Here is a 24,107-nt window from a genome sequence, read left to right as displayed (position 1 = left end):
GGATTAACAACTTTATTCTTCATCAACAACAAAAGGGCTGGTGTTTTGTTCCAAATAGATAGTTGGTAGGGCTGAGGCCCATATGGGACCTTTGTAGTCCCAGCTAACGACAATAAAATGCTGTAGTCAGCCCCCTGGCTAGCAGGTGTGGGCCTGGTGACCACAGAGATCAGACTGACCTGAGTGTTTGAAGGCAGAGGCCAGGGTGAAGGCCACAGCTTCAAAATGTAAAGGAAGTGGTTATGCTCACAGCGGCAGGAGAGTTCCAACAAAATGTGGTTCCGCCTGTTCCAAGGTCCCCCATGGCCAAGTCCTGTGGAAACACCAATTCCACAGCACCCACCATGGGGACGGAGAGCACAGGGTGCTGCTCAACGCTGGAACTCCTATTACAAAGGCACCACTGGGCAACGGCCCCCGTAAGCAGAACCAGAGTCAAAACGCAAGAGGGAAACAGCCAGCAGACAATGGAACTAGGCCAGGCTGAAGGACACGCTGGAGTGGGTGACCGGAGTGACTGGGGGCTGGGGGCACTGCTCCCCTGAGCTCCAGTGTCCTTAACCAGAAAAACGTAACTACCACCACCTCCCTCATAGGTGGTAGCTGCGAACATCAAAGAACATGAAGCGAGGGAAATGCCTGGCACAGTCCCAGCTACACAGCAGAGACGTGTCCATGCCCCCTTTCTCCTTTTGAGCCCGGTGCCCAGCTTGCGGCCTCTGCTATGGACGTGGGAGCCGGCGTGGGTGGTAAGCAGTGTGATGACCATTATTCACCGGGTACCGCCCACGTGCTGGGCACACCAGGGCCTCACACACATTCTCTCGCTGAATCCTCGCAACAACCCGACGTAGGCATTTACCTCTTGCTGTAGATGAGGAAACTGAGGTTCAGAGGATGGCAACTTGTCCTGCGTCACAGCTGGCGGAGGAGTCTGGGTTTTGAAGCCATGCCTGCCTGACAGGAGAAGCTGGGCCCCTCCCGGCCCGGCCCGCAGCCGGGGGCTCTAGGGCAGGCAGAGCAACGGAGCTCCCCGTGGCCGCACCTCCACCTGGAGGGGCTGGGCAGGGAACAGGACACCGTCAACTTGGAACAAACTTTTATTTTGTGTGCTGGTCTGGTCGGTCCATGGCCACAGGTCAGTGGTAACTAGAAACAGGAGGGGAGGAGCGGGGAGCAGCGGCGAAGGGTCGGGGATGGAAGGGAGGCGAGGCTGAGGAGGGACCCAGCCAGATGGGCGTCCCAGGCTAGAGAAAGAACATATCTCTGCCCATCAGTCCACCCTAAAGCGAGGGCTTCAGTCCACAGCTCTGAGCAGGCTGGTTCAGGGCCCGTGCTGCCATCTCTGGCCTGGGCAACACCACCCCCACCCCTGGCAATGATTCTTCCAAAGGGCTTAATGCTCTGAGCTGGATCTGGAAGAATCTTTTTTACTACCTCCTACCTGCTCTCCCCGTACCCCAGTTGGAGCTTCCAAATCTGGGGCTCAGGCCCTTCACTGCTGGGCTCCTGTAGCAGCCATGCTGGGGTGACGTGGTGGGGAAGGAGGGGTTCCAGTCCCGGCCTGGTTCAGAGGAACACCTGGCACCCCCGCCAACAGGAGGTGCTGTTGACCGTGACCCTGAGCAGGCGGACCCCAGGCCCAATCATCAGGGCCCTGAGGCCCAACAAGAATCAGAGTCCAAGTCCAAGCAGGAGGCGGCCCCAGGGTGAGGTGAGAGCCCCAGCTCGGCAGGCTCCGCAGAAGAAGAGTCACCCCAGCCAGCCAGGCAAACAAAGGATTGTCTCCAAGGGGAAAGAAGAGCCACAGCTGTCTTCAGGTCAGTGGCAAGGGTCAGAGAGGAAAGGAGGGTCCTACGACTCAGTCACCAACACCCTCCACACGTCTACAGTTACAGCCTAAGAGCTTTTGGCATTACCTGTTTGGGGTTTGAGGGAAACAAGAGGGAGAAAGAGAAAAGGGGAACCACCGCTCTCCACTCTGCTAAGATCCCCAGGTCGCAGAAGGACGGCCCCCTGCTCTGGCAGCAGCAGATACTTGCCCTGGACGCCCCTCAGCCCGGAGGCGGCTCCGTGGCGGGGCTCCAGGCGCACTGGAGAGCGAGCACAGGGAAGGAGGGCGCGCTTCAGCTCCTGACAGCCCTGAAAGGTTCTCACCGAGACACACGAACGGACAGACAGACAGGCAGCCAGCCAGCTCCTGGAGGCTGGTGGCCAGCCACGGAGGAGAAAGGAGGAAGACTGCCAGGCCCTGAGCGGCCGTACTCCTGCACCTCACACGCCCACACACACCCCCACACGCACACTAGATAGATAGATAGACAGATAATAAAAAGAATAAAAACTAAGGGCCCAGATGTACAAAAAAGGTGTGAGTGAGGAAGAAGGCGGGGAAGAGGGTCGGAGATGGTCAGTCCTCCAGAAGTCTGGCCACCTTCCTCAGCTTATAAATTACAACCCCCCTGGAAAACGGGGGCGGGGGGAATGACGAGGTTCCGGGTGCGGCCTGGGGGAGGGCGAGCGGTGGTCAGAGTTGCTCTGGCCCATCTGGTGGAGCGGTGGCCAGAGAACGAGGATCCCTTGGGTGGTGGAGGTGGGCTGGGGGAGATTCAGCAGCCGCTGGCGGGAGGCATGCAGGCCCCCTGGGACTTCACCTTGTGACGCTGGCCCCCCCGTCGCCGGCCCCCGCTGCTGGGCTTGGGCTGAAAGAGAGAAGAAGGAGCTTGAGAAGCAGTGGCCCAGCGGGAGCAGGGCAGGACAGGACAGCAGAGGGGCAGCGGGAAGCGGGGGCAGGAGAGGAGCGAGCAGCCATCTGCTACGTCCTCCGCCGACGGAGCCGGCGCCCACCCTGCCTTCCTCGCAGGTGGTGGGTCACAGGTGATCACGGTGTGAGAGGAGCCGTTCAGAGAAGCACAGAGAGAGCAGGAACTAACATGTGCCACTGCTGACAGGTGGGAGGAAAAAAGAAATGAAGGAGTCAGAGGAAAGACTCGATGGGGAGGGAGAGCAGAAAGGACAGGCCCAGGCAGAAGCTTCCTCCTCCAAAGAGGAGTCGGACGAAGAGACGCCGGAAAGGGGCGACGTGAGGGCCACCAGGAGAGGACTCCAGGGGACAGTGCTGGCAGGAGGTGCCGAGTGAGAGCCACACTGACAGGGCCCAAGACCACCTACCCCTCAGGAAGTGTCACGTCGGCGAAGGGGCCAGGAGGACCCTCTAAGGCAGCGTCTTTCAGACGTTTGGGCTGCAGTACGCACATACATCACTTGCAGTCTCACACACACACGCTCACTCTTACTATGACAGGGAAACGCTGACATTTTTCTATTCTCTTTCATTACAACTAAATGCTGGTCAGGACCCATTAAGTTCATTTCATGTACGCCACATCTCAGTTTGAAAAACACTGCCTTGAGAGACAAAAAGCTCACACTTAGATAGCACTTAGGGACCTGGAGTTGTGGGAAACACCCATGTAGGAACTCAAAGACGTGGCAGACTGGTGAAGGCTGCCGGCGCTCTCCTATGAGTCACCTCCACGGCCACGCCGCCGCCCCCACCCCGCCCGCGGCCGTCAGGGGCCCAGGACCAGCCTGGGAAGCGCACTCACCTGTGGCTGGAGACCGCCGGATGCAGCTGGCTGCACAGCCGCTAGAGAGCAAGCTTCATCTCCAGTTGGGGGTGCCCCTACTGCCGGCCCTCCAGAGGGACCCCCCTCTTCTCGTTTGGGCAGGGGACCCTTTTTCGTCGATTGCATTTTAATCTGCTGGGGCTTGGAGTTCATTGGGGAATTGTTGGTGGTCTGGAGGAGCTGCAGGAGCCAAGGGGGTGGGGGATGAGACAGAGCTGCAGGCAGAGACCTGGGCTCAGCCGCCCCAGCCCCACCCCTGAGGTCTCAGGGACCTCTCACTCCGTGGCCTGGCTGGGCCTGGGCGAGGTGGGTGGCAGGAGGGCGATGACAGGGCAGTGGGGTGGAGAGATGTCCTCTCCACTCAGCGTACCAGGGCTGCCCCAGCCAGGGCTGATGTCTCACCTGCCTCAGACCAGCCCAGAAGGGTTCCAGCCTGTTCCCTGCCCCAGCTGCTCTTCCCACAGACAATCTGTGAACCTCAGCCATCTCCTACTCAGCCCAGCTCCCAGGCTGGGGTCCAGCCTGCCCAGAGCATCAACTCTATCTCCTGCTGCCCCTGTAACAAGAGCCTGGGGTAAGTTTTAATTTTGGGCCTCTCAGAGAGATCAAGTGAGTGTCTCAGGAGCTGGAAACATTTGGAGTGTGGCCATCAAAAATCTTAAGAGCTACCACCCAGGAAGGACTGACTCAGAGCCTTCCCTTATGGCCCAAGTTCAATCTCAAACAAAGCAGCGAATAGGCCCAGCTGCATCCCCAAGGGCATTACAGCACGTGCGGGCAGCTTCTGCCAAACCCTCAGCCAGTCCTAAGCAAGGGGGCCTTCAAGGATGATCCTCCCCACTCCCCAACACACTCTGCAGTCTTAGGGTGACGTGGATGGGCCTAAGGAAGGCCATTCTGGAGGAAAAGCAAGCCTGAGGCTGATTCCAAGATCTCAGACAGGATGTATGGAGCAGGGGTCAAACCACTCCATCAAGTGCCGCTACTCAAGGCCATGGATGAAGTCTGCAGAGGGCATAAGGTGGGCTCCAGGACACAAAGAGCTCAAGCCCATGCCCCACTGCTAGCCAGCACTCACTCCAACTGGACCCACTGCTCTAAGGGCACGGCCCCAGCCAGACCATCGGAGCCTGTGCCCAGCATCAAAGAGGCCAACACTGGCTAGGCCCAGACACTCTCCCACCACGGACTGCCATGCCTCAACTCCACCTTCTCTCCTCCATGGTCACTACCAAAGCTCAGAAAGACAGGAGGTCTAGGGAAACCTCTCAGGAGAGCAGAGAAGATGGCACTAAGGCTATACCTCGGCGCTGTTCCAGTTCTCCCAAGGTAGGGCCTGGTGCCTCTGCCCCTGGCAGTCAGTAAGATTTCACAGGGCTCCTTGAGGAGAGCGTGCTGTGCTCACAGTCTAGACTGGAGCAGCCCCTGGTACTTCTTGCAGGCAGGCAAGGTGGTCTGCCCGGCCGTACCTTAGTGATGGTGCCTACAGCCTTGGTGCGGCCCTCCCGGAACACCAGCCGCTGGTCTATGTGCAGGTACTCGGGGGTCTTGATGAAGCGGAAGTGCACGGTGGCCTTGTCCCCGGTGCGCAGGCAGTCCTTGTCCATGCTCAGGATGGTTGCTGTCTGCCTGATGCTCCCACAGTGCACTGCCAAGGGGGCCAGCAAGTCAGGAGAGGCCTGAGCCACGCAGGGGCCTCAGGGCAGGGGGGGCAGTGGGTGAGAGCACGACACAAGCTCGAGCTGCGGCAGGCTGAAGACCTCAAAGGGCAGAGTGAGGCTAAGCGACTGGAGGCCCGTTCTTGGACTGAGCCTGCCTCACGTTCTCCCACTTTTCCCTCCAGTTAGACCCCGCTTGTCCCCGGACCCACTTGTCCCTAGTTCCTGAACACAGGGCACTCTGTTTGCAGGCGTGCCTTCTCTGGACTGTGGGCTTCTTGATGGCAGGGCCCTTGCCCATCTTGTCTTTGTCCCCAGCACCTTGGCAACACCGCCTGGCACACTGCAGCACTTGGTAGATGTCTGCTGAAGGACTGAGTGTGAGGTCCTTGAGGGCAGGTCTGGGTCTCCAGAGCCCAGCACCGAGCTGGTGCTTGGTTAGTGTTTGCAAGAATGAATAAACCACAAGCCGCAGCTCGTGGGTGGAACGGAGGGGACGGCATCACTGAACAGGGCAGCGACCTGACTCTTGGCTGCAGCCGAAACTTTGGGGTTTGGGTTGCTGGAGCACACTGTAGGGGGAGCTAGAGCAGGGGGCTTCAGGCTGGCAGTGCCTTTAGACACCTACCCATGGCCTGGTACCGCGGGCTGATTGTGGTGGGGTGGTGAAGGACGAGGATCTCGGCCTCGAACTCCCAGGATGCTTGGGGATTCAAGCGTGGAGAAACCATCACCATGCCCTTCCGGATGGACGAGCGCTTGATCTGAATGAGAGAGAATCCCAGACCTCAGGGACAACAATGCCTTCTGGCCTCACCCCCTGGTCACAGAGGACCAGGACTCCTTCTGGGAACTGCTACCACCCCAACTTGGCCTTGACCTCTCACTGCACTGGACCACAGGCCTTCTTTAGTGCTACATGGGAAGCCTCAACACTGCTATTGGGGGGTCAGGAAAGACTTCATACAGAAAGTGGCATTTTAGCCAGGACTTGCAAGACGGGTCAGAATTAAGTGGGTGGCGAGAGGGCAAAGGCAGGCAAGCACTCAAGTAGGAGAAATAGGGCGAGCATGATCTGGCTGTTGGGAAGTATATAGAAAACCCGGCTTTGCTGGTTAATTTGGCTGGTGCAAATGACCCAGGAGCTAGCACTGACCCCGATCCCCAGGGGACTGAAAGCTGAATGGCAAGAGGATCTGGCATGGACTCAACAGCCCCGTGTAGAAGGACCCCAGCAAGAAGGAAGAGCAGGAAGGCTCCCAGCTGACCTCACCGAGCTCAGGGTACCAGGTGGAGGAACAGAGCTCAGGAGGCCGGCAGGCCTAGGTTCAAGTCCCGGTGTTCTCCCCGAATGCTGGGCAAGTCACTCAGGCTCTCCTGAGCCTCAGTTTCCTCACCTGTAAAAGTGAGGTCAGTAACCCCTGCCTTGCAGAGTGGCTGTGAGGACTGGAGATGACCCAGAGCCTAGCATAACACGGAGCCCGAGGGGAGTTCTTGGTTTTATCAACACTCACCTTCTTCAGTGCGAAGGAGGCCGTCTGGCCCCCCCGCACCTCCTTGACAGGCATGCGCTTGCGATGGATCGATTTGACAGCAATGGACAGGAAGTTACCCAAAGGATCTGGGCCCAGCAGCAGCGTGTCATTCAGCTTGATCAGGCCCCTCAGCGTTGTCCCCGACACCACTGTTCCCACACCCTGCAGACAAGACCCCGGCCCAGTAAGTCCACTGGCACTACAGACTCGCCCCGGCTCCCCCGCGGGAAGCGCCACTCAGCCTCCCACCTTGCTCAGTCCACCAGAACCCACTCACCGGGACAGAGTAGGTGTCGTCAATCTGAAACTCAGCGGGCTCCTCCTCCCGGTAACTGGTGCGAGGCGACAGCAGGTTGAGGAACATCTTCAGCAGATCTAGGTTCTCGCCTGTAACGTTGGAGATCTGGAATATCGGGCACATCCTAAGGTGGGGGGGGGGTGGTGGAGAGAGAGGAAGAAAGGTGCTCAGGTGGCGAACTCCCGCCTGATAGGGGATGAGCAGCAGGAGGGCTCCTGGAACGGCTGCTGCTGCTAAGGGTCGCACCACCCCTTCACTGGCCTCCCAGGCCCTCTGCCCAGCCCACCTACTTTTGTCCAGACCTGCTCTGAGGCCTCCTCCTCCTATTTAGTTTTGTCTCTGAAACCTGTCCCCTCCTCTCTGTCTCGGTACCACTACCCTATTTCGAGCGATCACGACTGCCTCTTCTTCCTAAAGCACACACATCCTTAAAACCTTAACCAACTTTCCACTGCAGAAAAGACAGCCAGAATCCCCCCTCCCAACATCTCTGCCAGTTTATTTCTCTCAAATTCCTATATTCCAGCCAGACCACAGAACACTCCCTCCCTTCTCCTAAGACCTCAGTACTTTTTTGTTCCCATGTACTTGTTCACTCTGATCCTCCCGCCTGAATTCCTTCCCTCTTATCCAACTACCAAGTCCTCTCATCCTTCAGAGCCCATTTCCAGCGCCGCCTCTTCCAGGGAATCCTTCCCAGATGGGCACTCTTCATTCCCTCTGAGTTTTCAAAGAACTTTTTTTTTTTTTGTAAATTTTATTGAAGTATAGTTGATTTACAATGTTGTGTTAATTTCTGCTATACAGCAAAGTGACTCAGTTATACACATATATATATTCTTTTTCATATTCTTTTCCATTATGGTTTGTCACAGGATTTTTTTTTTTTTTTTTTTTTTTGGCTGCATTGGGTCTTCATTGCTGTGCGTGGCCTTTCTCTAGTTGCGGAGAGCGGGGGCTACTCTTCGTTGCGGTGCGTGGGCTTCTCATTGCGGTGGCTTCTCGTTGCAGAGCATGCTCTAGAGCGCAGGCTCAGTAGTTGTGGCACATGGGCTCAGTAGTTGTGGCTCACGAGCTCTACAGCACAGCCTCAGTAGTTGTGGCACACGGGCTTAGCTGCTCCGCAGCATGTGGGATCTTCCCGGAGCAGGGCTCGAACCCGTGTCCCCTGCATTGGCAGGCGGATTCTTTTTTTTTTTTTTTTTTAAACGAACTTTTTGGCCAACCCAATATCTAGCGAGGAGCCTCAAGTCATCAGCTTTCGTTTTTTTTTTTTAAACTTTTGGGTTTATTTATTTATTTATTTATGGCTGTGTTCGGTCTTCGTTTCTGTGCGAGGGCTTTCTCTAGTTGTGGCAAGTGCGGGTCACTCTTCAACACGGTGCGCGGGCCTCTCACTGTCGTGGCCTCTCTTGTTGCGAAGCACAGGCTCCAGACGTGCAGGCTCAGTAAACTGTGGCTCACGGGCCTCGTTGCTCCGCGGCATGTGGGATCTTCCCAGACCAAGGCTCGAACGGGTGTCCCCTGCATTGGCAGGCAGATTCTCAACCACTGCGCCACCAGGGAAGCCCGGCAGGTGTATTCTTAACCACTGTGCCACCAGGGAAGCCCTGTCACAAGATATTGAATATAGTGCCCTATGCTATACAATAGGACCTTGCTGTTTATCCATCCTATATATAGTAATTTGTCTCTGCTAATCCCAAACTCCCACTCCTTCCCTCCCCTACTCCCCCTCAGCAACCACAGTCTGTTCTCTATGTCTGTTGAGTCTGTTTATGCTTCATAGATATGTTGATTTGTACTGTATTTTAAATTTCACATATAAGTGATATCATATGGTATTTGTCTTTCTTTCCGACTTACTTCACTTAGTATGATAATCTCTAGGTCCATCCATGTTCTTGCAAATGGCATTATTTCGTTCTTTTTTATGGCTGAGTAATATTCCATTGTATATATATACCATATCTTATTTATCCATTCATCTGTTGATGGACATTTAGGTTGTCTCCATGTCTTGGCTACTGTAAATAGTGCTATGAATATAGGGGTGCATGTATCTTTTAGAATTATAGTTTTGTCTGGGTATATGCCCGGGAGTGGGATTACTGGATCATATGGCAACTCTATTTTTAGTTTGTTTGTTTTTTTAAATTAATTTTTTGGCTGCACCGGGTCTTCGTTGCTGTGCACAGGCTTTCTCTAGTTGCGGTGAGCAGGGGCTACTCATTGTTGCGGTGCACGGGCTTCTCATTGAGGTGGCTTCTCTTTGTTGTGGAGCATGGGCTCTAGGTGTGCAGCCTTCCGTAGTTGTGGCACGTGGGCTCAGTAGTTGTGGCACACGGGCTCAGTAGTTGTGGCTCACAGGCTCTAGAGCGCAGGTTCAGTAGTTGTGGTGCACGGGCTTAGCTGCTCCGCAGCATGTGGGATCTTCCAGGACCAGGGCTCGAACCCGTGTCCCCTGCACTGGCAGGCAGATTCTTAACCACTGCACCACCAGAGAAGTCCCTATTTTCAGTTTTTTGAGGAACTGTTTTCCATAGTGGCTGCACCAATTTACATTCCCACAAACAGTGTAAGAGGGTTCCTTTTTCTCCACACCCTCTCCAGCATTTATTCGTAGACTTTTTAATGATGGCCATTCTGACTGGTGTGAGGTGGCACCTCATGTACTTTGGATTTGCATTTCTCTAATAACTAACGATGTTGAGCAACACTGCATATTGGCTATCTGTATGTCTTGGGAGAACTTTTTGTGTCTCTGTTACACGTGACTACATCTGATTTTCTGTCTGTTATCTGAATGGCCTCTATATCTCCTATTCACGATTAATCAAACTCCTCAAGATTAGGAATTATATATTTCCCACAGCTCCTAGAATAGGGACTGCACAGAATAGGCACTCAACAAAATGAATGAATTGAAATGGGGTCGACTGAAACGTACCCCCTCTGCTGGCCAACTGCTGGTACTGAAGACAGCGTCAGGGCAGAGACACAGGCCACAATGTCAGGCTGCTCCGGGTCCTGTACTTAAGCAGCCCCAAGACTCTGGGAGAAGGAGCAGTGTTAACAAAATTTACTATTATCAAGAGATTATCTCTGACCAAGGAGTTGACCACCTTGAGAACAAGGACTATGCGCAAGTCAACTCTGACTCCTCAATGCCTAGATGAAAAGCCCAGCACGGAACAAACATCCAATAAATATTTATGGAATCAGGGAATTCCCTGGCGGTCCAGTGGTTAGGACTCGGCGCTTTCACTGCTGAGGGCCCAGGTTCGATCCCCGGTCAGGGAACTAGCATCCTACAAGCTGCGCGGCACGGCCAAAAAGAAAAAATTTATGGAATCAAAGGACACGCTAATGAGTAAATGCCAAAACTGATCTGTGATTAGAGAGCTTTTGAGAAACAACCGTGTAAAAAAATTAATAATAGGACTTCCCTGGTGGCGCAGCGGTTAAGAATCCGCCTGCCAACGCAGGGGACACGGGTTTGAGCCCTGGTCTGGGAAGATCCCACATGCCGCGGAGCAACTAAGCCCGTGCGCCACAACTACTGAGCCTGCGCTCTACAGCCCATGTGCCACAACTACTGAAGCTCGTGCGCCTAGAGCCTCTGCTCCACAAGAGAAGCCACCGCAATGAGAAGCCTGCGCACCACAACGAAGAGTAGCCCCCGCTCGCCACAACTAGAGAAAGCCCGCGTGCAGCAACGAAGACCCAACACAGCCAAAAATTAAAAAAAAAAAAAAAAAATTAATAATAACCATTCTAAAAATGGCTGTGTACCTATCACACAGCAGCCAGGCACAGTGCTAAGTGCTTTACGTACATCATTCCCAACACTTACAAGAGCCCTATGAAGAAGGTAATATTATTCCCATTTCACAGATAAGGACACTGAAATCTCAGCTGGGATTCCAACCTCAGGGAGACCAGCACCTCAGAATCTGGGTCACCTGATACAGCCCCCGAGCAACACTGCTGAGAGCAGAATCTTCTATTTCAACCAATCTCTGTGCCTCTGCAGAACTGAATGCTCCCAGGACTTCCCTGGTGGTCCAGTGGCTAAGACTTCATGCACCCAACACAGGAGGGCCGGGTTCGATCCCTGGTCAGGGAACTAGATCCCACATGCTGCAACTGAAGAGTTCGCATGCCACCACTAAAAGATCCCGCATGCCACAATGAAGATCCCACGTGCCACAACTAAGACCCGGCGCAGCCAAATAAATAAATAAATATTTAAAAATACATAAATAAATAAAAGGAGGAAGTGAATGCTCCGTACCCATTACCTCTCAGAGCTGAAGTTGGAGGCTGTAACGATCACATCATCCTTGCTCTGCACCAACACAGGGATCTTGCGGCAGCCGGGCGACTTCAGCAGGCGCTGTAACAGCTTCAGGGTTTCTTAAAGGGTAAAATGGAACAAAATTAGGGGAACATAGCCTTCTCTTTGGCCAGGCTTCTGGGGCAAGACAGGTCCACTCATTACTGATGCAAGCAGGAGACAAACAGATGGACAGTGTTAAATGCTATAATGCCTGGAGAAGCAAAAGGAGCATCAAAACTTTGGGTGGGTAAGTGCTTGCTAGAGCAGAAGGAGAGTACAGATGGGGACTGTCCGCTAAGGTTATAAGTCTGAAACCTGTCAGGTTTCTCCAGAGTCTCTAGAAGACCCGCCTCCTATAAGCAAGTGATTTGGGAGTCCACCAGAAGGACAATGTTGTTCCTAGAATGCCCTGCTTCCTGGAAAAAAAGTTCATCTGACAAAAGGATCTCTAGGACATTTAGACACCTGTAGAAGCCCTTATGAGGCCCTCCAAAAGGATACGTCTTCACTTCTCTTCCACCATCTTTAGCAACGGGGGAGAAATGCATGAAAGCCTAGTCTTGCAACACTGTTTTGAAACCTTTGGTGGTAAAAGGTAATCAGACTCTCTGCCCAAATGTCTCCATGTATGTCCAGCTTAGATGGTTAAAACCCAACCCCTTCTGCCTGGAACCATCTGAAAAGAGATGCCAAATTAGGGATTTCAAGGACCCTGAATTTGTAACCAGAAGGAACAATGAGCAGGAGATAACTCTAAGCTGTGCTCAGACCAAGAGGCAAACAGGGAGAAAGCAAAAGATTCTGGGTTGATGGACATTCAGGCCAAGGTCTAAGCACAATACAAAGAAACAGAAAATTCCGGGTAGCAGATCCCCAAGGAGCCACAGTGCGTGACTGCCCCAAACGGAGAGACTGCTACTGGCTGTTGGCTTCACTTACCTTGCAGGATGTTGGCAGGACACATGTCAATCTTGGTGACCACCACAAAGACAGGCACATTGAGTGCCAATGCCAAGCCCAGGTGCTCCTTTGTCATCCCCACGATGCCAGCATTGCTGCCCACCTGCCCCGACACAGAAAGAACCGTCAGGACACGGGAGACAGAGATTGCTGCCGGGTGGGCACAGGGGCTCAAAGAAGGCTGAGGTAAGAGAGAACTCCCATCTCTGAGGCCACCATCAGGACAGGACACAGGCGGCACAAGTCTTAGGCCAGAAACAAAATGGCTGTAGATGAAAGCTGGGCTGGGCACAGATTGCTTTAACCTCCAACTTAACAGTGTGGGCTATCAAAATCTGAGGAGACTTCGAAACAATAAAAAAGACAAACTCAGTCTGGGAAAACAAAGTCATCGAAGTGGATTCAGTTTAACATCCCTGGCCCCCAGTTACCCAATCTATAAAATGGGGGATAATAATATTCACTTTAGAGGGTCACTTAGGTTTAAATGACCAAACATATGTCAAAGGTCCAGCACACAACTAGCACGAATTAGGTATTCAAGCAATGGCAGGGACTTCCCTGGTGGCGCAGTGGTTGGGAATCTGCCTGACAATGCAGGGGACACGGGTTCGAGCCCTGGTCCAGAAAGATCCCACATGCCGCGGAGCGGCTAGGCCCCGGTGCCACAACTACTGAGCCTGTGCTCTGGAGCCCGCGAGCCACAACTACTGAGGCCTGCGCACCTAGAGCTCGTGCTCCGCAACAAGAGAGGCCACCGCAATGAGAAGCCCATGCACCGTGACAAAGAGTACTGCCCATGTGCAGCAGTAAAGACCCAGTGCAGCCAAATAAATAAATATAAATAAATTTATTAAAAAAAAAAAAAAGCAATGGCAGCTGTTACTACTGTTACCATTTCCTTCCTGTAACAATAAATGTTTTAAAATATTATCATAAAGGCTGGTTAAATAAATTAGAGCACATGCACAAGTGTGCGATACAAAAGAAAGAGAAAACTCTTAACTGATGTGGGGTAATCTCTAAGATATGTTTTAATGGGAAAAAGCAAGGTGGTATACAGCATGCTACCACAGGGAGTGGTGATTGGATCACCGTTTGAAAAAAGCAGCTGGAAGACATTTGGGGGAACATCTGAGATAACATAAATACTTTTAGACTAGATATTGTACGATATTAGGGAACTCTTGTTCGTCTTCTTGGTTGCAATAACAGTAGGAGACTGTGTGCTAAAGTATTTTAGGAGCTGTGTGCTGAAGTATTTGGGGGTGAAGAGTCACAATGTCTATAATACAATCTACCTTCAAATGATACAGCCAAAAAACCAACCAACCACAAAAACAAAAACAAACAAAAAGAAAACAAAAACCATACACACACACACAGAAAAACTCCACATACGCATCTATCACATGTACAGATAAATATGGCAAAATGTTAATGATTGTTGACTCTGAGTGGTGGGTTTATGGTATTCGTTGTACTATTCTTTCAACTTTTCTGAATGTCTGAAATTGGAGGGAGAGAATATACACATATATGCTGGTGTGATTACAAAATATCTCTAGAGGATACATAAGAAACTGGAAGTACTGGTTGCCTGTGGAGGAAACAACACAGGCGGAAGAGAGGCTTTAAGTCCTTTGGTACCTTTTAATTTTTGTACCATATGAATGTATTACTTACTAAAACAAAATAAAATTAAAATTAAAATCGCCATGACATATTTATACAGGGCTTTATACATTCCACAGGGACTTCCCTGGTGGTCCGGTGGTAAAGTCCCCTTCCAAGGTAGGGGACGCAGGTTCGATCCCTGGTTGGGAAACTAAGATCCCACATGCCGCGGGGTAACTAAGCCCGTGTGCCACAACTACTGAGCCCGTGCGCCTCAACCAGACAGCCCACGTGCTGCAAACTACAGAGCCCACGCACTCTGGAACCCACGTGCCACAACTAGAGAGAGAAAACGTGCACGCTACAACTAGAGAGAAGCCTGCATGCTGCAACGAAGTGCCAGCGCGCCGCAACGAAAGATCCCGCGTGCTGCAACTAAGACCCACCACAGCCAAAAATAATAAATAAATAAAATAAATATACATTCCAGTGTTTTCAAGCGATGCTCTCATCTGATCATTACGATTCCCAGGTGAGCTACCACCCCACCAGCACAGATGTCCCACGCATGTTCCCTTTGCCTACACCGAGACACCTCCACCATTTCCCTCCTAATTCTTCCCATTCCCTCCAACCACCTTTCCTAACCAACCCAGACCTGCTTTTGTTCTTCCCAAGCGGGATAAGAGAATGCTCTCTCTCTCTCTGTTGTCTCTATATTTTCAAGGTTTTTTTGTTTTTGTCTTTCTGGAAATTGACTGCCATGGAACAATAATGAAATATTTCATTGTTTTCCACAGAAATTTTTAGTATTTAGCTCATGGCCCAGAAGTCAGATAATACATAACATTTCATCTGGGGTGAAGATATGTCCATTAATTGACCTTGATCACTGTAGCTCAGTTAGAAAAACGCTCATGTTAAACTGATTTCTATACCCTTCTTAATCTCAACCCAACAACAGCCCCAAATACACCCTATGGCGCTTCCTTCGAAACCCCTTTTTGTAGAGCGGCTTTCCTTAGCCAGTCAAGGTCGGTAAGGGCCCCTTGCAACGTTCAAAGATATGGGAGATAAAACCACACTGAGATCGCAAGAACCTTGGGCAGAGAGCTGACAAGAGTGTTCACTGCCTCTCTTTACTCTCCGGTCTGGGGAGATTTTGCCTGAAAACCTGTGTTTGTGGGGCAACTTGATCAAGTTTGCTCTGAACAGATGTTGGCATTTACTACACTTATTAATACAGGCAGCTGGAGGAACTGGGAAGTGGGGAAGGGTTTTGAGAAGGATTTTTGCCAAAGGAAAACTCGCTCGCTTGCACTCTCTGTGAAAGCTGTGAAGTTGTGACCAAGGCTGTGGGCCTCACAGACCCCTACTCTCTGGCCAGGCAGATCAAAGGGGCCCAAATGCGAGCTTCGAAGCATGATCCAGCCGAGAAGCCTCTGCTCCCTTCCCTTTTCAGTTCACCTACATGATGAGCTGCTGAAAAATCTATTGCCACTAGACTGTAAGCTCTGTGGGGGCTCAGGACAGCCTGTTCACTGCTCTGTCTTCAGGCCTGGCACAGTAATAGGCATGCAGAAGCTTCTCAGCAAATAGCTGTGGGACTGGTTGACACTGGTTCCAGGCTTCAGAAGAGGCCACCTCTCAGGCCCCTCAATGGCTGTCTGCGCTCTCCTCCATTTCCTTCCCAGGCCGCCCCATCTCTGAGGGTGCTGCCTGGTGTCATCTCAAAGTAGCCCAACTCCAGGAGGAAATACTTCTGAAGGTAATAAGAAATGCCCCAGGAGAAACCCTCCCCACCCCTCTCCGAAAAATAAGAGAGGTCTGCAAATGGCACCTTGGTTTCTGCTTAGAGGATCTCCTCCTGGCCTAACCCAGGAGAAAGATCAAGGTACACTCCTTGAGAAGGCTGGGCACCCCTGCAAAACTTGTCGTTCTTATCCAATTTCAAAGCCCTAAACCAAAAGGCCCCGGTCTCAGAACAATTTCAAACACTTGCATATCACCACACCCCAGGAGCCCAGCTGAAGCCCCCCGTCCTCAGCAGCGCCTCACTTACCATGAGCATGCAGAAGTCAGGCAAATGGCCGGTCATGCCAAAGACAGTGGTCTTCAGGTACTTCTCATGGCCAGCCAAGTCGATGAAAGTAATCACCTTAGTGGATTTCTCACAGATCTTTGTCCACTCCAGGCTGCCACCATGGCTGTCTGGCTTGTTTACCACATTGCCTTCACTGTCAAAGCCCAGAATGTCATTGCCCACACTGCTGGTGCGACCAGATTCAATCTCATGTTTGTGGCGGAAGAGTTTCTGGCGGGCGAAGCCTCGGCCATTGTCCAGCTCCCCGTGGGTCAGGACCCCCAGAAGCGTGCTTTTGCCGGCATCCACGTTGCCCACTACCGCTACCCTGTGTGAACACAAACGCACACATTTGTGTGAGAGTTGGTGAGCGAGTGAAGCGAACCTCAGCAGCCGGATCCATAAGGACAGGCTCACGCCCAAGCCTCTCCAGCTCTCTGCTCCTTCTATTCATGGATGAGCACATTAGGAATGCTCCTGGAGCTGTATCCAGGGAGTAGAAAGTTATTCCAGAGGAACTGAGTTCCCACCACAATGACTTTCTCCCTTAACTTCCACTAGCTTTCCCAAAGCTGCCAGACAGAAGCCCTAAAGCCAAGAGAGGTACAAAATGCTCTCCTCCATTACCCTGGTTTCAAGCCTCCCGGCCTGATGGGAAAGCAAATGCAGCCCACAAAATGGCCACAGAACATATGGTTGGCCTCTCTCCCACTCTTTCCAAAGGGAAATATTTAGGGATGAGGAAGTGCAGAAACAGAGAATGGAGCTATGGTGTCTCTGGACACTCTTTCCATGCCTCAGGAAGCGAAAGGGTGTAGCCGACACGCCAGGTGTCAAAGGCTCAATCACCATTCTCTGTGAAGCCCTAGACCCCAAGGTCATGCTTCAGGGGACCTGGAACTGAAGGTTCTGAAGCCTCCTCACCTGACTTCCAGGAAGTCATTGTCTCCTACTCGTTTCCGGACCAGGTAATCGCGCACACGGCCCCCAGCTTCTTGGCGTTCCCGGAGGAGGATGACATCAGCCTCTATTTGTTCTGCCATGCTCTTCACTGTGGCGTAGGAGGCCTCCATGTCAGCTTCACTCAGCCCGTACTCAGTCCCATCTGGTGACAAGAGCCCTGACGTCAGCCTGCCATCAAGTCTGCCAGTCGGCCACCCCTAGCCAAGGTCCCACCCTGGGCACTGAAGAACATGGCTCTCTCTACCAGATACTTCAAAAACTTGGGCACAAGTAAAGTTAATAAATAACAGGCTTCCCCATTAAGCAGGGCATTCATTAATTCATTCAACAGTAATCACTGAGACTCTCCTAGGTTTTATGCCAAGTCTCATGCTGGGTACTGGGAATACAGGTGCCCTTAGCAAGCTCACAGCCCAGCGGGAGAGACAGGAAATTAATTAACTGCAATACAGCTTGAGTGCTTTACTACAGAACTGTACAAAGAAAATGTAAAGCATGAGCAACTAGCATTGCCTGGGGAAGCTGAGGACAGCTTTGCAGGGTGCTGACTCCAAGCTGCGTCTCCAAACATGAAAAATGGGCCTGCGGAGAAAGGAGGAAAGACATCCTAGGCAGCAGAGCAAAGCATGGAGCACGGCAGATCACGGCACGTCCAGGGACCAGTAAGCAGCTCGGCACGTTGGGGAGCAGGATGTCAAGTGGCGGGAGACCACATGAGAGGCAGAAACAGTTAGGCAGACGAACATCACACAGCAGCAAAACACATATGTACCAGGGTGGGAAGCCTTGGGGTTACACAGGGGAGTAACAAGATCAGATCGCTGTGGGACAGAAAGATCTCTTGAGCAGCAGTGTAAAGTGAGCGCTGGCAAGCGAGAGACCAGAAACAGGGAGCCCAGTTAGGAAGTAATTCTAATAATCCAGGCAAGAGATAATGACAGGAGTCAAAGGAAAATGGAGAGAGAATTTAAGAATGAGTTTAGGGACAGATTTTAACAGAGGTGGCTCAGGTGAAATGTCCAGCAAGTAGCTGGAAAAAATGAGTCTGAGCTTTGGATGAGGAAGGATGGACCAATCAACCACTAATTTACTGAATGCCTACTGTATGACAGTCCCGGTCAGGTACTGTCCACGTGGTGTCACATTTCATTCCCGCAGTAGCTCCTCAGCTTCTCCTCCAGCTGTCTCCTGGGAGCGCTCCTCTCCTTCCCTGGGCTCACGTGCCCAACCTCTTTTCTGCCTCCAAAGACCCTGCAGCACCGTCTCTCACCCCGTTCCACTTCTTCCCCATACAAACAAGCTCAAGGCTTTCCTAAACTAAAGGAGACCCAACCCCTCTTCCCTTGCCCCAGCTTATCTACTGAGCTACCATCTCCTCCAAGCATCTCCAGAGTAATGGACACTTGTTGACTTTATTTCCTCACCACCTTCTCACTGATCTGATGACTCTGGAAAAAACTGGTTTTCAAGTCATCAGTGGCGTTCTGCCCACTCATCCAATGCCCTTTCCTTGACCCCTTCACAGTCAACACTGCTGGCAACTGTCCCTTTGTTTACTGAAGCACTTCATTCCCACCCTGCTTGTCTATAACCCAAACTCTACTGATTCACCTCCCGGCCCTCTGGGTCTTCCTTCTGTCTCCTCTGCTGGCTATTCCTGCTGCTGTCCCCAAATGCCAGTCTTTTTCAGTAGTCAGTCAGTGGCCTTCTTCTCTATCCTTGAAACATTCCCCTTGGCCTTCTCATTCAACTGTCACTTTGAAAACTATGAAAACATTCATATCTAGTCACTCTTCCCAGAGCTCCATCCACACCCTTTTTAAACAACAGCACAAAAACTAACACCATTAATAAAGCATTTTAGTCCTCCCTGCAACCCCATGAGTTAGGCATTACTGTTCCCATTTAACAGTGGGGAAACAGAACCCAGAGGTCTCTGAGCTGGGAGGGAGCAGAGGGGCCGTGTGAGCTTGGGTCTTCTGATCCCAAACCTAGAGGCTTTTCCTCGGCAAGGGCTCCTCTTAGTGCCAGACCAGTTCCTCCTCTTGCCTTACCTATTTCTGATGACACCACTATCCTTCCAGTCACCCCAGCTTAACACTCATCACTCCAGTCCTGCCCCTTTCCTTGTCCCTGCTCTCCTCTTTTTGCCAATCCAATGCCACCAGCCTGATTCAGGCCGTTATTCTACCTGAATGGCCACAAGAGATCCCTAGCTGGTCTTAGCAAATCCAGTCTCTGTTTCCTCCAACCCATCCTGCATAGACATACAAGCTCACGGGCCTAAACAATGCATAGCTCTGACGTTGTCACTTCCGAGTCAAAGCCTTGGAAGGGCTCCCCAGGCCCAGCAGCGCTCAGTTCCAATTCCTTAGAGGCTTCCATCCCCCTCCCCCATCCTCGCCTTCTAAGCTTTGTTCCAGTGCAGGTGGCCCCGTCACCATCCCTCCATGCCTCTGCACTTCTCTAGCTCTGTACCTTTGCTCACGTATTTCCTGCCCTAGAAAGCCAATCAGCACATCTCCACTTGTCCAAATCCTACCCATCCTGCTCCCTTATGAAGTTTACCATGGAACAGTGCTCTGGATGCGTGTCTTCCCCTGCTGTACACAAGCATCTCGAGGACAAGGACCATATCTCAAACATTCCTGGACGCTCCATGAGGGGTGTCTTTCCTACACCAACTCCTCAAACGTTTGTAAAATGCAAAACAAATGAACAAAGAGGATGCAGTTGAGCCAAGGAGTTTCTTTTTCTTTTTTTGGCTGCGCCGCATGGCATGCAGGATCTTAATTCCCCAACCAGGGATCGGACCCATGCCCCCTGCAGTGGAAGCACGGAGTCTTAACCACTGGACCGCCAGGGAAGTCCTGCAAGGAGTTTCTAAGTGCATGGCCAGCTGAGCTCTGGAAATATTCTGGGTGAGAGAAGGACTCGGAAGCATCCCTAAGAGAAGGCCAGCTAGCCCTGCCATTCTTGCCAGACCCCCAAATTCTATCCAAACTTTCCTGCTTCTGGTACAATGAGAAGCAAAGCTTTCAGATCCTACCCCACACCAGCAGGCAATCACCAGTGTCACCTCATCCATCCAGGACTTCCAGAAATGCACCCGGTCACATTACCCTTCTCCAGCACGCTGTGTACTCCTCACTCTGTAGGAGTGGAAACAAAGGCCAAGGAGAAAAGCCGCAGAGGTCCAATTACTAAAGGCCACATATTCAGCCATGCAGGAACCTAATCAGATCTCGGTCCTGCCACTGACTTACCTTTCCTATATGTACTCTCCTGCTCAACATGCTGCAAAGGCTCCCCAGACTTTCAGGATAAAAGTCTAAACGCTCTGGTATGGCATTCAAAGACCCTCAGATCTGGGCCCTGAGTACCTGTCCAGTCTCCCCTCCTGACACTCCCACCCTCACATTCTACATTTCCTACTTTACTGAATCACTCCTGGTCCACCAAATACTCCACACTCACCAATGCCTCCATGCCTCTGTGCCTGTGGCTTTCTCTGCTCACTCACTATTGCCTCCACTCACCTAGAAAACTCCTACTCATCCTTTAGAATTCACTGAAGGGGCACCTCCTCCTTTGGAAAGACTTTTAAGTCTTTTCTGACCCTCCCACAAAGATGTAACACTCCTCCCATGCTCCCTGAACTTTTAATGCAGTACCTGGGTCTTAGAAAGTCATGATTTAATATTTGAGGAATGAACAAGGTTCTTTTTGAAAGAAATCTCATGGTAAATCAACTATAACCTGGAACCCTTAGAAAATTACTACTGCAACTATTAATACTAGCTAACATTTATATAATGCTTACTATATGCCAAGTGTTAATCTTTACCATGCCACCATGGACTAGATTCTATTATTATCCCCATTTTAAGACAAGGAAAAGGACTTCCCTGGTGGCGCAGTGGTTGGGAATCCGCCTGCCAGCGCAGGGGATACGGGTTCAAGCCCTGGTCCGGGAAGATCCCACATGCCACGGAGCAAGTAAGCCCGTGTGCCAAAACTACTGAGCCTGCGCTCTAGAGCCTGTGAGACACAACTACTCAGCCCGCGCACCTAGAGCCTGTGCTCCGCGACAGGAGTAGCCACCGCAATGAGAAGCCCTTGCACCACAAAGAAGAGTAGCCTTCGCACCACAAAGAAGAGTAGCCCCCACTCGCCGCAACTAGAGAAAGCCCGTGTGCAGCAGCGAAGACCAACGCAGCCAAAAATAAATAAATAAAATTAAAAAAAAAAAAAAAAAAAAGACAAGGAAAAGAACCAGTAGGCAAACTTAGACCCACCAGGTTCCAGACCCTGAGCTAACTACTAGGTCACACTGCCTCCTTTTAAAATATCAACCTTAACTTAAGAATGTATGCTTAGGGACTTCCCTGGTGGTCCAGTGGTTAAGACTCTGTGCTTCCAACGCAAGGGGTACGGGTTCAATCTCTGGTCGGGGAGCTAAGATTCTACATGCTGCGCGGCGTGGCCAAAAAAAGAAAAAAAAAAAAAGAAAAAAAGAATGTATACTTAAAGAGCACATTCCTCCACCCTGCTTCGAATTTTTTTAAAGTCTAATTTATCCCTACAAAACTTGCCTCAGGTTGTGGGGGCAGTGGTGGTACCATCTGCCCGATTTCATAGACGAAGGAAGCGTCAAACAGAGGGCAAGCACCAAGCACACACAGAAAGTCAGGGATGAAGCTGACCCTGGGGGCCTCGCATCTCTCTTAGTCTTCTGCTTGATCTGCAACTTGTTTAACTAATTACAATCTCTTTCTGCCCCTAAAGAATTCCAGCAGGAAGCAGTCACTATGAATCTAATAGCATCCAATTGGTAGATGCAAAGATAATGCTTGGGTCTGTAAAATACGTGCTAATGAATGTCTGACATCTTCTTATGCTGTGCCACGGGAGGGTTAATGAACTGTGAGCCACCAAGGTACGGTAAAGTTCACTAAGAGTCCACGTTAAAGAATAAGCAAAGAGTGGGGGCTTTAAGAATCTAGGTCTTCAAAGAACAGTCCCAACACTTGTCAGAACTGATCTAGATGTGGTTTCTTCAGTTCTATAAGCTTGAGGTGACCTTTGAGTGGTTCATCCTATTACAGCAGGCCAGATGTGCACCTGACACAAAAGCTTTCAAAAGGCTACCAATGATCCCCTTAGTCACCAAATGGAATGGCTTTTTCTGAACCTGACTCTCCCTGCTGTCTCTGTAACACTTGACAATGCTGGCCAACTCCCTCTCTTTCTTGACAGAACCTCTTGGTTTGCCTATCTCTCTGACCATGCCTTCTTTAAGGTGGTAACACCTAAAACTGAGGAGGTGGCAGTAAATACAGAAAGGAAAGGATAGATATGAGAAACATTTCAAAGGAAAGCAGAGCAGTATTTGGAGATCAAACCCTTCTTCCTTGTGTCATTCTTGCAGCATTTCCAAATATTGTTTTCTACTGAGGTTAACTATGTATATGCCATCTCTCCTTCTTGGGACAGAGACCAGATTTTAAGTATCTAAAAGTGCTTTGCAACAGTATCAAGACCTTCTAAGATACTTCATAGATATCTGTCAAATAGTTTAAGACTGATTTTGAGATTTCCTCCATCTTAGACTCAAAGTACAAAAGAATTATTACGTGCCTTTACAAAACCTACATTCAGCAAAGAGAACTAGTCCCTTAATGATGCATCGAGGCCTACTTAGGCTTCTTGTAAAGATGACAGAGACAAGATCTGGTACAGGCTAAATTCATAATTATTAAACAAGTCCAGCTGCCATTTCAGCAAAGATAATGTCTTAATGAAGATGAGAGTAAGCGGGCTTTGTATTGAGGATATAACTAGGAATGACCAAGGGGAAAAAAGCCCAGGATATAATCTGGGATTCTGCCATGGGGGCTGCCTTCCTCTAAAACAATGGGCCCCATTACAATGGAATAAGGGGCTTGGAGGACAATAACAAGTCCCTTCCAGAATGGCAACAAGCCTACATGTCCGATGGGATCTCACAGGGAGAAAAGAGGACCTCTGTTATCACAGCTATCCCCACCGAATGGTCAGTATGGTCCAGGGCAAGGCAGCCTTGCTGAAGAGAGGAATTCTGGATGTCCTTTCCTTGCTGACATCAAGAAGTATCACAGGGTTCTCTGCTAAGCAGGCAATAAGTAGCAATGGGATCTGTAAATCGGGCTTGGAGGGGAAGACCTAGAGCTGCCTAAGAAAGGCTTAATTCTAGAACTAACTGTGACTTACTCTATTACCTCGGACAAGAAGTTTCCTTGCTTTGTGCTTCATCTCCTCTTATGCAAATGTAGAGTACTGGCGGTAGAAAAGCAGCATCTGTAAAACCGCTTGGAAAGTGAATTTTTAAAATAGTAAAGTGAAAGGAAAACTATGCTCACCTGATCCCTGCCCAATGACATATATGGTCTCTCCGCATCCCTCGTCCATCCTCTCCCACATTTGCCGAAGTAGGCTGTCATACTGCTCTGATGTAGGGCTCACTAGAACCAGCTAGAAGAGAAACCAACAGCCTTAGGACCACACTTACTAGAAGAACACCACAGCCAAAGCAGATCAAGAGCCTGACCAAAGACCCTGACTGAACCCCACAGCACCCTGACCTAAAATAGCTGTGCAGCCCTCTCATGCCCTCTCTGCCTCTCCTTAAATAGCCTTTGAGCCCAAGGCCTTATGAGAGTTGAGTTATGTGAAGTACTGAAATGAGTATGTCTGAACCACAACCCACAGAAAAGAGGGTGTGAGCAGCCTGCCTCCTGCTGCTTAACGGGAGAGGCAGGACCCACAATGACCGAGAATCTGGCATTGTAGGTAGAAATTAATGAGTAGTGCTTTACACCTACATGCCAAAGTCTTCTACCTGCAGCTTGCAACTCACAGGACAGCGATCTCATATACTGCCATGCCCTCCATCCAAGGCCAATGGTTCCCATAATAACATAAGAAGTCTGTTCCAACTTGCCTTGGCTATCTCGATTATTTAGGAATCGGCAGTAAAAACT

The 24,107-nt window shown here is 50.8% G+C and overlaps 1 protein-coding gene across 3 annotated transcripts in view; it reads right to left on the bottom strand.

The window, feature by feature from the left end:
* Positions 1-24,107, bottom strand: part of GTPBP1 (GTP binding protein 1) — a 29,358-nt gene that overhangs the window by 2,896 nt on the left and 2,355 nt on the right. The window contains exons 1-12 of one of the 3 annotated variants that reach the window (XM_068560401.1): positions 23,487-23,574; positions 23,346-23,403; positions 17,047-17,227; positions 16,102-16,450; positions 12,402-12,525; positions 11,425-11,539; positions 7,100-7,244; positions 6,802-6,984; positions 5,916-6,051; positions 5,099-5,277; positions 3,609-3,809; positions 1,085-2,702 (exon numbers count right to left, since the gene is read on the bottom strand). In XM_068560401.1, coding sequence (XP_068416502.1) covers positions 2,610-2,702; positions 3,609-3,809; positions 5,099-5,277; positions 5,916-6,051; positions 6,802-6,984; positions 7,100-7,244; positions 11,425-11,539; positions 12,402-12,525; positions 16,102-16,450; positions 17,047-17,227; positions 23,346-23,379 — 1,740 coding nt within the window. In that variant the 5' untranslated portion in view covers positions 23,380-23,403; positions 23,487-23,574 and the 3' untranslated portion in view covers positions 1,085-2,609. Of the gene's footprint in view, positions 1-179; positions 2,703-3,608; positions 3,810-5,098; positions 5,278-5,915; positions 6,052-6,801; positions 6,985-7,099; positions 7,245-11,424; positions 11,540-12,401; positions 12,526-16,101; positions 16,451-17,046; positions 17,228-23,345; positions 23,404-23,486; positions 23,599-24,107 lie in introns of those variants that run through there. The other 2 variants (XM_068560400.1, XM_068560398.1) reach the window with 2 other exon arrangements.

Source organism: Eschrichtius robustus, chromosome 13 (genome assembly GCF_028021215.1).
Source record: "Eschrichtius robustus isolate mEscRob2 chromosome 13, mEscRob2.pri, whole genome shotgun sequence".
In the NCBI taxonomy this organism is placed as follows: Eukaryota; Metazoa; Chordata; class Mammalia; order Artiodactyla; family Eschrichtiidae; genus Eschrichtius; species Eschrichtius robustus.
This window is presented reverse-complemented; position numbering and strand designations above follow the sequence as displayed.